Source organism: Gallinula chloropus (assembly GCF_964237585.1).
Source record: "Gallinula chloropus genome assembly, chromosome: 9".
Taxonomy (NCBI): Eukaryota; Metazoa; Chordata; class Aves; order Gruiformes; family Rallidae; genus Gallinula; species Gallinula chloropus.
The window spans coordinates 19,587,152-19,605,051 of NC_140094.1; the positions used below are offsets into that span (position 1 = coordinate 19,587,152).

The 17,900-nt window shown below is 38.1% G+C and overlaps 1 protein-coding gene across 1 annotated transcript in view; it reads right to left on the reverse strand.

The window, feature by feature from the left end:
- Positions 1 to 17,900, reverse strand: part of IQCH (IQ motif containing H) — a gene marked incomplete at both ends in the record, with an annotated part of 65,380 nt that overhangs the window by 47,385 nt on the left and 95 nt on the right. Inside the window, 7 exons of the mRNA XM_084268260.1 lie at positions 367 to 489; positions 1,229 to 1,340; positions 11,795 to 11,917; positions 16,061 to 16,175; positions 16,508 to 16,605; positions 16,964 to 17,083; positions 17,715 to 17,823. Coding sequence (XP_084124386.1) covers positions 367 to 489; positions 1,229 to 1,340; positions 11,795 to 11,917; positions 16,061 to 16,175; positions 16,508 to 16,605; positions 16,964 to 17,083; positions 17,715 to 17,823 — 800 coding nt within the window. The remainder of the gene's footprint in view (positions 1 to 366; positions 490 to 1,228; positions 1,341 to 11,794; positions 11,918 to 16,060; positions 16,176 to 16,507; positions 16,606 to 16,963; positions 17,084 to 17,714; positions 17,824 to 17,900) is intronic.

A 17,900-nucleotide genomic window follows, 5' to 3' on the forward strand; every position in this document is an offset into this window, starting at 1 on the left:
TGCCAGACAACAGTATACCCAGGATAACAATGGCAAAACATGAGCACTTATAGTCCAGGTTATTCCATGTATATTTTTAGTTTTCATTAGGAGAACTTTTCACATTTATGGGTTGCTACAGCCCCACTGCTTATTTTGCTTATGCTTCTTTCCATACTCATGCCATATGCCACAAGCAAGTGTAGCAGCAACAGTTCTGAGTACACTTTGTGATAACCAGAACACTAACCCATTGCCCAGAATATATTCATGAGGAATTGCTCATTTAATCACACTGGCAAAACACACAATTGATCAACTGTTGTAAGTCACATTAAGTGATGATTTACTGGCAATAATGGTTAGTTAGCAATCTTTTGCACTCACCTACAGCTGACTTCTTGTGCTGCATGTGGAACTCATGGAAAGGCCCTGCTTTGGATGCAACAGCATGGTAAGTTATCTTTGCTGCTAGAGGGATAAGCCTTTGTTCAGTTAGGCTCAGAATACCTACAAGAAGATTATATTCCTGAACAATTCATATACATTCCAGCTAAGAAGAAAAAAATCAATAATTAAGAAATAATTAAACAAAGGCAGACTCAAGTTCTTCCAATTCCAAATCAAAACTTGAAAAGCAACAGTTTTCTTGAAAGATTCTTATCTTTTACTACTCAATATTTTACCTTCAAAGAAGGTGAATTTTGCATACAAAAATTGACAAATACATGAAACCTACTGTAATGGCACTGATTCTAAGAAGGAATTATGTGCTTGTACAATGGTCATTTAATACACAGAATGGATGAGCATTAACTCTTGTAAACCTCGATGTAATCATGTATATGGACTGATTGTTCCAGCAGTCCAAGTGCAGGTCTAGTTAATACTGAATGATTAAAAACGAGACTTAAGTCATGAATGTTTATTTTCACCATGTAATCTAGTCATAGAAAAATTCTCCACTGCACACAATTCTTCTCTCCAGTCATGACTAAACTCCGTGAATTACAAGATATTAAGACTTGGGGAGGATAAGGATGATGCTCAACATAACATGCATTACGTCCTAAGTTAGCTACCCCATGGAGTAAGTAGTCTGAAGTTGATCATTACCATGTGCAACATTTGAGATCACAATTCCTACAAGTTTTGAGGTACCAGAAAGTTTGATTACTAGATACCTGTTGCAAGCAGCAACCACCACTGCTTATGCAGCATACATCTGTGCAGTAGCCAGGTGACTCACCTTTCGTGGAATCGTCTTCTAATAGAGGTAAGGGAGAATCCCTGTGGTGAGAGGCAGGCAAATCCCCAAGGTTACTAACTGTGTAACCTTTCACTATCCTCTGACCGCACATCTGAGGTGAGACAGAATCTTCTTTTAACAGAGAAATCTTGGATTTGTAAAGACATGGTTTTCTACTCCCACAATAACAAATATAATGAAACTATTCACAGCAGAAATTAAGACTTAATATCGTAAAAGTACAAGCACTGCTTTTACTACTCATGAACTTGCTACAGTATGGGCTACTGTCATTACCATAGTAATTTAAAATAGTTAATTAAATCCAATCGATGTCTTGTGACTCCTGCTATACAAAAATTAGTGTACTAGTTAATAAAGCAATCACAAGAAGTTTGCTCAGTTTTAATGATTATAGTGTAAATCTGGTATTTCTTGACAAAACACTCTTTAAATATATAAAATCTGTGATTCTGTGAAAATGCATACCCAGGCAAGGTACCAGAAAGAAAAGGAAATACTTGCAAACATGTAAATACATTTTCTCTGGGAAGAACACCAATGGAATTAAAATATATGAAACTACATACAGATCAGGAAACAGTAAGTATCACAGACTTCTAAAGTTTCAGGGCTCCTCAAAACCAGCAGGGAATGACACAGCCTGACAACGCAATGTGGAAACATGCACCACACTGGCTGTGCTAATGTGTGGATTAAAGCTCCCTTACCTCCCCAATTAACCTGGGCTTGCCTGAAAAAATGGAACCTGCTGGTTCTAAGTGCCAGAAAATCAAGCAGTGACTCACATCACTTGAGGACAGTGATATCATGTGTTTTACTGCTATGCTTATTATCTCACATATAGAGCACTGCACAGGGAAAAAGAATAAATATTGTCACATTGTAATTCCATATTATAAATGCAAAAACTCAATGTCATCTAGGTTTTTTCTCTCTCCATTATCCTAAGTATCTTCAGTTTCTTTCTAAGAATACAGGCAATATTCCATTTGTAATGAGTTGTACTTAACTCCAAATGGAGAGCTAGATACTCAGTGGGTTTAAAGCCTTACAAAACGTGCAACTTCAAGGCAAGTAACATCACTAAAATCCCTCCCTTAATGACAGTGAACCACCATCAGCAAATGGTTATATTGGTGTCTCTCATCTGGTTGATGCTAGAAAAATGAGACAATGATAAACCTAGAAAAACATGGAGGATTCGACTTAGATGTTCTAAGAAACAAAAGTAAAGTTTAACTAGTACTAGTCTATCAAACCCTACTCTGTCAACAGATTTTTGGAAATCTAGACAAAGTTTTCTTAGTTTGAGGAGCTAAACTGCCTAGAGATCAGGTGTGCTCTAAAACATGCTGCTCAATTTCCTCTGCAACTGTACAAGTTCTCCAGTAACCTTTGTGCTGGGTTGAGGCAATACAAGAATGGACTAAATTTGAACTAATAGGGTAAGTAAGTGCCAACACACAGGTGCAACTCTTAATCTCAAGAAAAAAGACAGTTGGAGGGGCATGCTGGCTCTTCAAGAAAACTGGAAAGCCAGCAGGAAGGTTGAAGGAAGAAGATCTGGGGGGCAGCAGGGTTAGGAAAGAGCATCAGGACAGGCTGTAGAAAGAACCTGGTAGAGAATCAGGCAGGTAAGACCTGGATATATTCTGGGGGCAGTCCAGAAGACAGGCTCAATGAACAGAGATACTGGGGCAAGGTAAAAATGGGGACGGGGGAAAGTGGGACAGCCAAATATTAAGAAGTTACTCCATTAGACTACTGGTTAAAATGCTTACACTCAGTGGAAATGTTTGTACACTAATGAGCTATATGCAACACAGCCTAATGCCACGTGCTGTAAATTGGTTTTATTTGCTTGTTAAAAAAATCATTATGAATTATAAACTACTTAAAAATAATATTAAATACACAAAACCAGAAAGCTAGGATCTGCAAAAAGGGAATAATACTACTTACCTCTTACAGAGCACACTGGGATTTCATGATTTAAAATACTAGGCTTTAATGACTGATTATCATGCTTGTGTACAGCTTGTAGCACAATAGGATCCAGGCCATGATTGGGATCTTTGAGCACTACTGTGTCATAATTAGTGAATAACATCAACCATCAACTTTATAGAAAGGGATAGGCAATTCTAAAGAACTGCTTATAATACTAATAGGGAAATGAGATAGATCAAAATAAACTATTATAATTTTTTCCTCCCAATTTGTATAATAACACTGTCCACAAGAGACATTAGGGAGATAGAAAATATGTATGCTTTATCATAATAGAGAATCTTTCAGGGAAATCACAGGCACTCATTTTAGTTATGGCCATTATGAAGCATTATGCTTTAAGGGATCTAGATGCATGAATCTTCATGTCCTTGTGTTCCAAGAAAATAGCAATAAGCATATAACAAAGATTAACTTTATACCAGCTGGCCTATAAGTGGCTTGATGCTGAGGAAAGGGAATAATAAACCACACTTCTCTACTCACCCTCAACCCAACAGTTTGTTGAGGACACAACAAAAATAGATAAACTGAAAGAAATTTAATTAAACAGTGACTCTTTTTTCAAGCTATTGTATTGGTAATGCAGCACTGATTTTACTATTGGCCAGTTTTATCCTGGTTTAAATCTCAGGAGTTTTGTTACATGTATTTCATAGTGCTGTTTATCATATTTCATTTGTGTTCATAGAGATGTAATAAACTACAAAGAAAAGCATTTCAGGTGGAGCGTATGAATTCAAAAGCAACCTAGAGGTTTTGGGGTTTTTTTTAACTGGAGACAGAAATTTAATTCTTCTTTGCTCTATCCTATAATTTCTATGAAGTCCATGGCAGGCCTCATGATCAAATAAAGGACAGCTGCAAGTGTGATGTAATTTAAGCTCTCATTTACACTGCACAGTGCCACTGTGATTCACTTCATTACACGGTACAGGGCAATGTAGTGGAACTATGGAGTCAACCAAAAAGTCACCTATGAAAATTCTGTACACCCTTCTTCTGTGTTCTTTCAGCATTCTACTGGCTGTATTAGCTGCCCTCTTGAAGACTTCAGTGAGATACCAAAGCAAAATTTGACAAAATGCCTTCATCCTGCAGGTTTTTTTCATTAAAAGCCAAGTCAATTACAACAAGACTTTAAAAATAATAAACATAATATTCAGTACTGCAAGAAAAAGGGTTTGCTTTTAGCATCATTATAGAGTTTCATTACCATTACTCAGTGACTACACTTTAAGAGATATTGAAAAGATTGCATCTTTTTAAAAGGTTTTCAATAGACCTCCATCTGCTTATGTCAGCACAAGTTAAAACCTTTACTCACAACTGCAGCTCTTATGGCACAAACACAAAGCCTAGTGAATTTAATATCCCATATTCCAAAACTGGCAGCATTTTAACATCTGGAGACAGACCCAAAACACCCTATATAACATTAATCTGCAGACAGCTCACCTGCTTTCTCTCTGGCAGAACCCAAGCAATCCTTTCTGCTATGAGATGATCAGAGCCTCAAACATTTTCCTCCGTGAATAATGTATTTTAATGAAGCTTGTTATGAAGATTATGATTCAGCAGGTATGCTTTACTCAAGTCAGCACACAACCTGCTTCATCACACATACTTTTAAAGTCCAGTTTTATAGGGCTGGAAGGGAGCACTTAATTTGCAGTGCACACTAAGCCTTACTTGCCTTAAAATATGCTTGGAGTGTGCTGAAAAACTATTTTTTCATTTCAAGTGCTTCTGAGTGTAATTAACCTGGGACATGAGAAAAACAATTCTATTACCCTTTCTAAAGTGTTTTTCTCCTGTGGATAAACCTCTCCCACTTTTTTTTTTTGTTCTTCTTAGTTCATTTTAAATAGGGCACTTGCTGTAACACCACAGGGATTTTCAGATTAGCTCTCTATTTGTTTTCTTTTTACCTAGACAGCAGTATTTAACTAGCACAACTTCTGTTTGTTTTTTTAAAAATATGTTTATACATATGTTTTTCCCCCCCCCCAATAAAACAATAGTATTATATACAGAAAAAAAGTGAGCACTATCATTTATCAAAACTACAGTTTATCAACCAGGAAGATTAGGTAGCTGAGATTTGTTAAGTATCAAAGTGACAGAGCTCTACAGTAATGGTGGATCGGTATGGAACAGGGTAATCTATTATTTCATGATTATCTTTGCCAAACTGCTGTCTACCTTCATATCTTTAAGAAGTTCCCATCGAGATTTCATGTACACACCTTATAATCCCTGTTAGGAGTAGGAGGCAGTAGGGCAAAACAAAACTGAGGTCAGTTAACTGGCTGGTAAGAGCCTGATGAAGGCAAATCTAAAAGAAACCATTAACTCCATTGAACAGTCTGTTCCACAGACAAGACACACTACAGAAAGAAGCTCAAACTACTCCAGAGATAAAGAAGGATCCTTGGGGCTAAACTAAGGAAGTGTGGTCTGGAAGGTTGAGTAGGAAGGTGTGTTGCGAGCTGGTTGAAGGAAGAAGCCAGCATGTTTTGATCAGTGGGACAGAGTCTGGCTGGAGGCCTGTATCTAGTGGAGCCCCTTGGGATTCAGTACTGGGACCTATACTATTGTACTATATTTGTTGATGGATGAGGGAATAGAGTGCACAGCCAGCAAGTTTGCTGACCACACAAAACTGGGAGGAGTGGCTGACACCCCAGAGTGCTGTGCTGCCATTCAGCAAGACTTGGACAGGTTGGAGTTGGGCAGGGAAAAGTTTAATGAGATTTAACCAGGGCAAGTGTCAGGTCTGGCACCTGGAGAAGAACAACCCCAGGTACCAGTACAGGTTGGGGACTGGCCTGTTGGAAAACAATGTAGGTGAGAGGGACCTGAGGGTCCTGGGGGACAGCAGGATGACCATGACCAATACTGTGCCCTCGTGGCCAAGAAGGCCAATGGCATCCTGGGGTGCGTTAGAAGGGGCATGTTTAGTAGGTCAGGAGAGGTCCTTCTCCCCCTCTGCTCTGCCCTGGTGAGACCCCACCTGGAATATTGTGCCCAGTTCTGGGACCCTCAGTTCAAGAAGGACATGGAACTCCTTGAAAGAGGAGGTGAGCCACCAAGATGAAGGGAGTGGAACACCTTCTTTATGAGGAGAAGCTGAGGGAGGTGGGCCTGTAACTTGAACATGCTCCTGTGTGATTTATTCTGGGTGATCCTGCTCTGGCAGGGGGCTTGGACTGGGTGTGCTTTTGAGGTCCCTTCCAACTCCTAACAAAAAAAAAAAAACCCAAACCAAACCAAGAAGGCATATGGAAAACAGATATACTGATAACTGCTTCTTGTTTGCCTAAACAGATAAGACAAAATGAGATGCAAATAGGAAGAAACTTCTGGGTAATAAAAAGTTATATCATTAAGTGCATTCATAATCATCACTGAAAAAGCAGCCAGATATCAGTAAAATCAACTCAATTATAGCAGAAAAGGAAAGAGGTCTCACGTTACCTTAAGGGCAAAACAGATCAGATAGTACTCAGAGGTTTTCAAGTTGTCTGGTCCTGATAAAATACATTCTAAGAAACTTAAAGAACAGTCTAAAGCAATCTCAGAACTGCTGGGACTCTTGTAAAGTGGAAAATATACCACAAGACTGGAAAAGAGCACAGCATCTATCTTTAGTAAGAGGCAAAGGAGGTCTTGAGAAATTGTAGTTAAACCAATAGGGCTAAAATTCTTGAAAAAATTCTTAAAGAACCAAACAAGCTAATTATCAACATCTGGAAAGTAACAAATAAATGAGCAACTCAAACCTGCAGAGATCAACTTTATCAGACCAATCTAATATTCTCTACAACAGGTTAGCAAGTGCTGTGAATAGGGGAGATAAAGCAAGTAGTACTTCTTGACTTTAGCACAGCTTTTGAAACTACCCAATCATGGTATCATATAAAGTCCAGTCTCGAGTCTACCACCCACGTCAGATCACGTCAGCTTTGCTTTTGTCTAGTTAACAATTATTGTAGGGTTTCACCACATTTTACAGTTTTATGGCCTATAAAGTGATGTATTTTTTTTTTTGTGTTGATTTACATGCTAGGCAGCAACGCAATAAAGCGGTAAAAGAGAATATTTTCACTCATACTTCCATTGGCTATCAGTTCCTTTAGGAACAAAGGATCTTGTTCTGATAGCCAAGCTAAATAATCTGAGTCATAAATAGTAAAGAAAGAAAGTGTTGAACTCTGGTTTCAAATAAGCTAATTTTTCTCCTCCAAGTCTAAGAACCAGTAAATAGAAGTCAATGCAAGAATACTGAATGCTTTAAGTAAAGGACATTTTCACCAGTGTCGGCGGAACTATTCTAAAGTCAGATGAGTCTAATGTGTAACAGTCTCTGTGAGAGATTTAAAATAGAAGTGATTTTTTATGATCATTTGTCCCTCTATTCAAGAAAATTTCTGAGAAGGAAACTGTATTGAAAATCGAAATTTGCTCTTCTCATTCCAATTTACATAGGTTTACGTATTATTTCCCTCAGATCGTATTTATCTACACAAAATAAAGTCCAATTTAAATGGAAAGCTCAACAGTAAACCTTTAATATGGAGCAACCTGGTATCTTTAACAACAGGTCTCCTATGTTATTCTTACTTTAAGAGCTTGAAGTAGGTAACCAGAGATGGCTCTGAACTGTCAATTTTCCATGTACTTGGAAAAAACCCGAGCTTTGCTCCTTTGATTGCCTACTACTACCTCTCCCAGAAATTTACCTCTATCAAAATTCTGCCATAACAGGTGCAAGACAGAATAGATGGAGAACTTTGGTGAATCCCACATCTGCTTTTTGAAAAAGGCAACAGAAGCAGCACAGAAGGAAGTAAGAAAGATAATTGTTGGCTTGAACTACAGTACATTTTACTTGTGGGCAAAGGGCCAGCTTACACGAGGCGGAATGTGCAGGACCAACTTATTGGAATTCAGAGGTGGGCCTCCATTCTTGTCCGGAGACAGCTGTAAACCAGCAGCCCATAGCATCCCAATCAGGCACAGAGTTTTGTCAAGGAATGCTGATATGTACAGAAACAGCTTCAGCAGCTTCGCTTGCACCCCTACCTAGCAAAATGACAGACAATCTCCAATTCCAGATGACAAGAACTGGATAAAAACTTAAAACAAATGGTGACCTTTCAAAAGATTAATTTGTTTACCAACAAAACGTTCTACGTTTGTCATCTGAGATGGGGGTGACCTTCACATTCCCATTTCTAGGTTGAAAGGATGCTGACTATAGTCATCTGTTAAGTTAACTCTATCTCACCAATTACTTCCTTTTTATTTTTAGTGACAAGAAGATTTTATTAATTCACTGTGCTGGTTACTATGATTACATAGCATAATACAAATGCAACAAGCTTATTTTGAATTACTGTAGTGTAACATCGATTTGTTTAAGTCTCATTCTGCTACTGCTGCCAAATTATGCTTTGACTGTAATTATAGCCATATGCATAAGTTTAACACACAATCAGGTTTTGAGGACCAAAAGACCTGTTTTAATTCTACAACTTCTTCCAGTCACTGGAGATGAAAAGAATTGCCCTACTTTGCCTTACTTTATAATTTTTGGAAATTATATTTCAGTGATAAGCCTTAGTGATTAGCAGGATGCAAATACTGAATAAAGAATGAATAACTGAGGATATGGTTAGAATGGTTATGCTCAAATAAGTTAGCTTTAAAAAAAGCCCACCACAACACAGAATCACTGCCATCACCGTTAGAGCCACACTATATAAGATGCAACTCATAAAGGCTAGAAATCATCACCATATTAAATTCTACCTCATGAATAAATTAAAAGGTTCCTAAGTTTACTGTATAATATACATTTGTAAGAAAACAAGGACCAAAAAGTGCCAGTATAATTCTATAAAAGAACAGCAGTCCTATGGAAATTAAAGGTGTAGCTGTGAATCTTCTCTACATTGCAGCAGTTTGTCAGAATTATTTTTGCTGCAATTCAGATTACTATTTGTTTTGCTAGATACTCTGTGGGAAGTATGCATATTTAATAATTACCTACTCATCATTTTTCATTTGTTATCCAGATATAGACTACAAAATGAAGTGATGCCCAGTCTGCCCATGGTGTTTCAAACAGAATTACAATCCTCATTTAAAGATAACTACAGAACTTTACAGAGGATGAAGCATTAGTGCTTATCAGACCCAAAGAGGTACAAAAGGGCAACAGTTAATTGTTCTTAGTTTCTCATAAAATCCAGCATCAGCAACTTTATAATACCAAAAGTGCAAGGAAAAAAAAATATCCATTTTTCACGAAACAATGAGATCCTTAATAATAATTTTTCAAACTACTCAAATGGCAGGATAATAAAAACTCCATGTAGATTTGTGCTTGACCTACCTAGTCACCTTAAAATCAGTCTGGTTTTTAATCTCATCACATTTTAAAATGCTCGAGTCTCCTTGAAAACTCAGGTGCTGACAACTCTTGGAAAAAACCTGAATGCAATTAGTTTTTAATTTATTTCAACAAGAGTCCTCCTGCCACTGATTTTTTTTGGAGATAATCTTTGAACTTCTGTACATATGTAGGGCATGTACACGGATATACGTGTGTCTGTGTGTGCCCACATGTGTACGTACAAATATTGCCCTCTAATGGCTGATCAGTAAAAACAGGGTAGGTACCACCTAACTTCATTCTTGTAGCTATTTTAATTGATTTTTTTTAAAAAACTAAAGGCCATATAATATTAGAACTGCAACTACACATTTATTTTAGTTACTACTGGTGATCTATAACCATCATTACTCTAAGCAGTAGTAGAGATCACATTTAATAAAATCACCTTAGTTCACAACCTCAGTAACAGATTTTGCACATTTAACTGAAAAATTTTACCCCCAGGGAAGCCAGAACATTTCAAAATGCAGATTGTCACGAGATTTGAAAACTTCTAAGAAGCTTTTTCTGCAGTAAATACTATAGAAGAGAGATAGGAAATACCTACTTGTTTTTTTCAGCCCATCTTCCCATCATAAACTGTAAATACGTATCAAAGAGCTTGACTGATTTACACTAAATGTTTGTAATTTAAGTCAGACATTAAGAAGTTCTCTCAGATCAGTATGTTTCAGTGAGAATGGTAAAACACATGGCACTCTGCAGTAGTATAATATTCCTCTCTGTGAGTGTTTTAGAGTGGTTCTAAAAAGCTATTAGCCATGATGTTTTTTTCTAATTAACTCTATATCACAGGGTTAGACAAATCACCTCTTAGTCTGGGCAACAGCTTTCAAAAATCATTTTTTATAAGTGGTGGTTTACAACTGTGCCATTCACAGATTCTGGTGCTGCTGTTTAAAACCAAATACCCTAGAATGTCTCTACAGCACTGGGCTTGCTGCATAATGCTTCTATTACATAAATTAAATTGTAGAAGAGCATCCTTGTGAGACCACTGGGCATATTCTTTCATGTGGACCACAGTGCTGTGCTAAATTTGTGAACATAATCGATCTTTGGAGGGATGTCTGTGGCTATTAAATTTTTTAAAAGCCCATTTTGCAGAAAATGCAGAAATCTTTGTGTTCATTTGTTTATTTAAGAGGAGCAGCAATTGCAGAACACAAATTTGGAAAAATGAAAACTTAATTTTACACAGCTTAAACATTTTCAGACCAGGAAGGATCAGCATACTCTGAGGAGAGTGTTGTGGATGTGCTCAGTCTTGGCTTCAGTAGGTAATTGTTTTGTACTACAGGAAATGGCTTAACTAGAAATGAAAGGCTGTGCTTCAGAACACCTCCTAGTTTCACAGTGAGGACACTTGGGATCTACAAGACATGGAAACAGCTCCATATGGAAGATGTCCCTTGTGTTCCAAAGTAAGTGTTCCCAGCATGGAGCTAAGAACCCAACATTGCTTCCCAAACCACATCATCCATGTTACTCTAGGATTCTAACTCTCAGTATAACCCCTATTTTTTGATCCAACAACATGACCTGCACTCAAGCGTCATCAATCCTGCGGTGGGTTTGTTTTGGGGTTTTTTAAAGTAAATTAAAAAGAGCATCAAAACAAAGTACAAACATTTCTCACTCATTCCTAACAATCCTCTTACTGTTTGAGAACTGAATGCTTTCTTGTCTTTTTAAGAAATCACCATAGAATGAACAACAAAAAGTCCATTCTTACCAGCAAAGTCCCTTTTACTTCTTCCTCAATTCTTTAAGCTCCACAAACTGCATTTTGCTTCTCTTTGCTCTCTGATTTTACTGATATTACTTACCATGCACATTTCCATGTATACTCTTGCTTTTGCTGGATTAGGGTCTTGTTACCTAAACCCATTATGCTACAGGTTTGTTTTCCCAGTATTGTCATTCAAAATGTTTTGATTCTCACTTATCGATGTCAAAAGTAGGAAATTATGAGGTACACTCAGTTTTTAGAGCTGATCTATTTTAACTTCAACAGTTAAAATTAATGCATATATTAACCCCATAAGAAAACTTAAATTACTTACAGGAGCAGATTTTTTCTTAGTTATAAGTGGCAGCTTGGTCTCATAGTTCTGCTGTCTTAAAGCAGCTTTGTTATTGATGCTGTCTGTGTCAAGCATAATTTTCATATCCATTTCCAGCTGATGCTGAAATATATAACATGTGTAGTCTTAAAATAACTGCCCTGGGACACAAGGAATTGGCTAATGTTCATAAATCTGCAAAACACTGATAAATTTTGTTATTTGACTATTTACTCAGAACTGGTCAAATATGGAATAAGTGCCTTTGGATCAGATGGGTAACTTAGGAAGGCATAGAACTACTGTCCATGTACATGCTTTTGCCAAAACATGTTTAACTAATCTCATTACACACTCTAAAATTTCCAAATTTGTGCACCTTTAAGTTAAAACTTGGAGTAGGAGGGACAATCAGGCTTGATTCACTTGATTAACATAGGTCACTTCTGATTCCATTTATCTGTGTTATAACAAATGTTTTATAAACACCCTACCCATTGTGAGGGTATTATTTGTGAGTTCCTCTGATAGTAAGAGTCCAATCTACTTTGGCCACGTTTGCCAGAGATGAATTCATGAATCATTGACCTTATGGCCCAGAACAGCTTCTTTGGCTCAGTTATGGCCCATTGACTCGATGCAGATAGAGTACTTGCTTATAAGTAAATGAGGAAATAAAAAAATCCTTGAAGTAATAAGAATTAAAACAGTAGTTTCTCAATGTACTGTGTTATCTGCATGGAATAGATTAAACTATTTTGCTAATAAAAATTACTGTTTAAATCCTGATGGACCAAAAAAAGACTTTTAAAGTTATTTCTTGTTATAATAAGTATCTAAAGCACATACCTTCTCTACAAAAGCCAGAAGTGATGCCATAGTACTAGAGTAGATGGTCTCTTAACTTGAAGTCAGTTTTAGTTCATTTTAATCCACGTGCTCAAGTATAGTGGTATCTCCCAATAATTTCCTTGCAATTAACACTGCTAATAAGACTCTGCATACAACAGGGTTTATTTACCAACCAGTGTCGAATAAGGAAACTTATCACCAGAGAATTCAGTGAGCTCAGGTAAGTCAGAGGAGCAGGGGCTTGACAACATATGTGCTTAATTCCCATTACATGGGTATGGGAATACAAAAAGCCCCCTTACATAGTAAGATCCTACTAAACATACTTATACATGAGAACTCTCTACTCACACCTCTATTATGTAAATGTAAAAAAAAGGGAATTTATGAGACTTCTGTTTTTTAAAAAGCAAAATATGACATAAAAAGCATAAGAATCATTAGAGGCATATTTGAACTATTAAATAATTGTATTACTTGGTGAAAGCACTAAAAGTGGTTTAGTTTATTTATCTGCACAATATATTCCCTTATTTGAAAGTAATTACAAGCAGATATATCAATGAGATGCTCATTTAGATTTGGGTTTGTAAGAACAAAAGTTATTATCCAAGCCAATTACTCTTTTACCCACATGGCTGCACAGAGACAGAAAGTTCAATTTTCACCTCATCAGTGATTTTGTAGTATTTATTTTATTACTATAACACACCGCTGTACAGAAAGGAAACTGCTTGTGCCATTAAACAAGAATTGAGGGGAAATTGAGTACCTTCTCAATTAAAATAGGAAATGATTCACAATGCAGGCTCCCCACCTAGGCTGACAGTGAAATGATCAATGCTGGAGTGGCAGATTCCAATCACAATAACAAGAATTGAAATATTTAATAAAAACAACCTCCTAAAAGTTACTTTGTCTGCTTAGATCTATGGCACATGACAATTCTACATTTGCAGGAGCAGACAGTATCATGGCTCCCTTCTATCTATATGACCCAAGTCTTAAAATTTAAGCTATTTTGAACCATCTTGATGCACAGTAAGAACAAGATGAGAATACCAGGCCAAACAGTGCATTGTTACTAATAAAATGCTTCATGAGAATTATTGCACTCAATTATTAACGTGGAGTATGGCAGAGTGTACAGAACAGCTTGACACATTCAGGACAGCAACAGTTCAAGTATTACTCTACTTCAACACAAAAGTAATTTCAGAGTGAAGTGCAATTTTATCTTTTAATAAGCCAACAAATCTGATTCACTATGTAATTCTGCTTTGCAGAACATACAGCGCATGGTTTCTAACAGAGTGAAATTCCTTTCTGAAAAACCACACTATATTCATCTCAATCTGTACCATTGGTAACTAAACCACTTTTCCTTTCTAGCTCTTTGTTATTTGCATATTCTAGAGCCTCTGAGAAGCATGGTTTCATTTACATCTTTAACTCTATTAAAGAGGAGAGAATTACTGCAACAGGAATACACCTATTCATGGTTCTTGAGCTTTATTAGAAGAAAATAAATTATAACACATAGTGGGGGAAAAAAAAGGTGGGTGAAGGGAGCAATGCTTCACAATCCCCCCAGCAAACGAGACTTGCAGAGTCTTACCTAGCTGCTGATGTGACTCAGAAATGCTGTATGTGTGAATGAACAATAATTTTAAACCTATTCTGACACCTGTGGGCAAGCTATTTCCCATATGACAAGTATTCTAGCAATGCATATGTGAAAATAGCATCTGTGCTTATTTGACTCCAACCTTCTTTTATCCTAACTACTACAAACACAACTTCTGCTCCATTTCTGTTCTTGCACAGCATACTGTGAACTGCAAAGCACAGAAATCTTACAACGTGAATTACTAATTTCTCTCAAAACCCCTACAAGTTGAAACACTGATTTCTTCAAGGCTACACACCTGGAAATACTGTCTGCAGGCAGAAAACTATTCCGTTCACTAGTATTTCTTCTGAGTGGAAAGGAATTTTGGAAAACATCAAAGTATGCTTAAAGAAACCAAAACTGTTTATAGCTACAAGTAGGGAAAAGACAGGAAGTACAGAATTGTAGGTGATAATTTCCCAGCTGGATTTCACAACTATTTAATAATAAAAGCTTTTTATGCTGGCATGCCAGGCATGTAGAACAGCTGGCAAAACAGCACTGTTTGCCATTTTCTTTATAATGGGAAATTAGGGCTAGCTTGTGTGTCACTGGATCTGCATTTCTAAGCAGATGCCACAGCCATCAGAAATGAAAAGACAAAGAGAAAGTCAAGGCAGGACAGAGCAATGGCTCCACTGTAAATTAAGCTCATTGGTGCACATGAGAGGAGCTGACAAACCACAGATAACACAGTTTACAGCTGAACTCTGGTGGGGTTTATTTGTTTTAAAATCTCACAATAATAGTGTATTCATATAGGACAGGGTTGGAATATTGTCTGGGAAAAAAGTCAAAGGTCTTCACTATACCTTATTAATAATTTCGAGAATAAGCAATATTTTAATATCACTTCATATTGGGATTCCTTTTACCAAGGTAATCAGCAATACTGTTAGTCTGCTCATTCTGGTTATACCACTTTCAGCAGCTTCAATCCCTAGCTGCTGGTAACAGAGCTAAAGAAGAGGTTCCCTAAAAGTTCCCTCACTCAAAGCTCCCTTGAATTTAAACAATAATAACCCAAAATTGAGACAATGGGTATTTTTCAATTTAACTAATTAACCCTAGTTTGCTTTTAAATTACACTTGAGGAAACCACCAGTTTCCTCACCAGTCTCACCAGTCAAAATCCACAGCTTCAAATAAAATAAGCATGAATACTTCAGATGCAAACATTTTAGAAGGGCTTTAATTTATAAAATAGGCAAAAAATCATATTTCAAGGAGAGAACCTTGTATTCATCAGAGCCATCTACCCTATACATGAACAGAAGTCTCCCTCAAAGTTTTGCCATAGGTTTTATGCAAAATTACTAAGAGAAGCACTGTTAGTTTTGAACAACACACACTGTGCTCCTGCTACTCCAATAGATAGTTCCATTTATTTTAGACACACTACTTGCAGAGCAAGTGTGCCAAGCAAACACCTCGCTTCAGAACCCTAACAAAATAGTTATGGAGGGAGAAGAAGCAAAGAACAGAACACCTGTGGATGAACCCATGATGATATTGCAGTCCTTCCCAATTTAAGATTTTATCCTGACTTTGAAGCTTGGAGAAGGCTCTTATCTCTCTGCCTGCTCACTCCACTGAGAATTTTTTTAATGCTTTTGGTCATAGATGGTATACTAGTAAAAACTGTATCCATGTAGAGTCAGAACATACCAAGTAACCCACAAGACCCAAGTCTTCCCATTTAATGTGGTTTCTGGCAGAGTAAGTAGGATGTTATTTCAGACCTGGGAACTTCGAGAAACGCGTGGCGCTGATTTGCTGCGTGCCTGGACAGTCAGGGGCTCAACAGGTACTCGTGGCAAAACAAGTTGCTTCTGAGAAGCACCAAAATGGAGGCCCCTGATTTAGAAAGAAACAAATGGTGAGGTTTTTAAAAATAACTTTGATTTTACCTATTAAACCTACACTGCTTCCATCTAATTGAATGTGAAAGACTGTATTGTTATTTAAATTTGCGTTCTGCAAAAAGAACCACAGGAATTAGCAGCAGGTTGCTGTAGCTACTTAGATCTGCCTTTACCTGTGTATTGTTTTTGAACCTAAACAAAATAAAACCAAAATAGCAAATGACCAAAATAACTTCACTGTGGCCAATCCTTGGCATTTGCTTTACAAGATTTCTGTCCTGCTGCTTGCATTTGTCTCTGTAATGAAACAGCTGTTTCACTTACCATTTAGGGGGCTCTTTTGAGTGCACTTCTGGATTATCAGTAGAAGAAACATTTAAGACTTGTTTGTTTATAGTATTTAAATGATTTTCAGCATGTTTCTGTTAAAGGGAAAAAATAACCTTTAGACTGTTACAAAGGTATGAGTGATGTTAATTTTATTTTACCCAATTTAGCAATCCAGATCTTCATGTGACTGAAAAGTTGATAGGTTTTGTGCTTCTGTTGGATTAAACAAGGTTTTGTCTAATGGTATGGGGCACAAAATCAGTTAATCTGGCAGAGCAAGAAGGCAGGCATGGTTCTGAACCACAACATCTGATGAATCTCACCATTCAGAAAGGGAATCAGAAAGGGATGTTGCAGGATGATAACTACATGGTTCCATGTACTCTAAGTGAATTACTTGACAGAGATCACAGACTGAATCATCTTCTGGGTCTGCTCCATTTTACTTACTCTCAGCCCAAGTTCCGTTCTTTTAATTGCTGTTTCCAGGTCACTAATATCCCCAGCTTCTAGATTGCCTTTCAAGTTGGTATTTTTCACTTTAAGCATGTGAAGAAAGTCTTCTTGAACCTAAAAAGCAAGTTATGACAAAAATCATACCATAACCAAAACCCGTGGGATTATGTAGCAGGTGTTCATCCAAATTAAATGCTTCCTTAATACAGCAAAGCAATAAGCACCATCTCCCATACTTCTGTACTTTTCTAAATAAGAGAATACAAAATGGTAACTTTAAAGCCACTGACTGTAGAAAACATGAGGAAAGCTCACTTTAAAACAAACCCCACAAAGCAGGGCTGAGGTCCTCTGCCAAGGAATGATCTTCCCTCATGCATTTCAAGCCTCTCTTGGCACAGGCAGTTTAACTCAGAGTGTTAACGACTGAACGGCGAGGGAGCCTGCGAGCAGATCACATCAGCTCGGGTCAAAAAATGTCTATTTATACTACATTAACCAAAAAAAAGTTCAAGGTCCCGTCCCGCTAAGAACCACAACGCTGACAAAGCCCGAGCCGCCATCAGAATCCACCGGCGGCCGCTCCCTGAGGCGGGACCGCGCGCTCCCGCCGCCTCAGCATCGGGCCGCGCCTCAGACCCGGTGCGAGGCGGCCCCCTCGGAGGTTCGGAGGGGTTTCGCGGCGGCTCGGCCCCCACGGCTGCCAGGGAAGGACGGGGCCGGCTGGGGCGCTGCCCGGACCCACCTGCCCCAGTTCGGTTCCCGCCTCCTGTCCCGGCTCCACCGAGCCAGCCATGGCGGCTGCCGCCCTCGCCCGTAGCAACGGGACGCGCTCTCCGGACCGCACCACTCGCCTCACGGCGGGGAGGAGGGCACGTCAAGCCGGGGAGGCCGAGCCCGCTCTCCGGCTCGCTCCTCCCCTCCCGGAAAG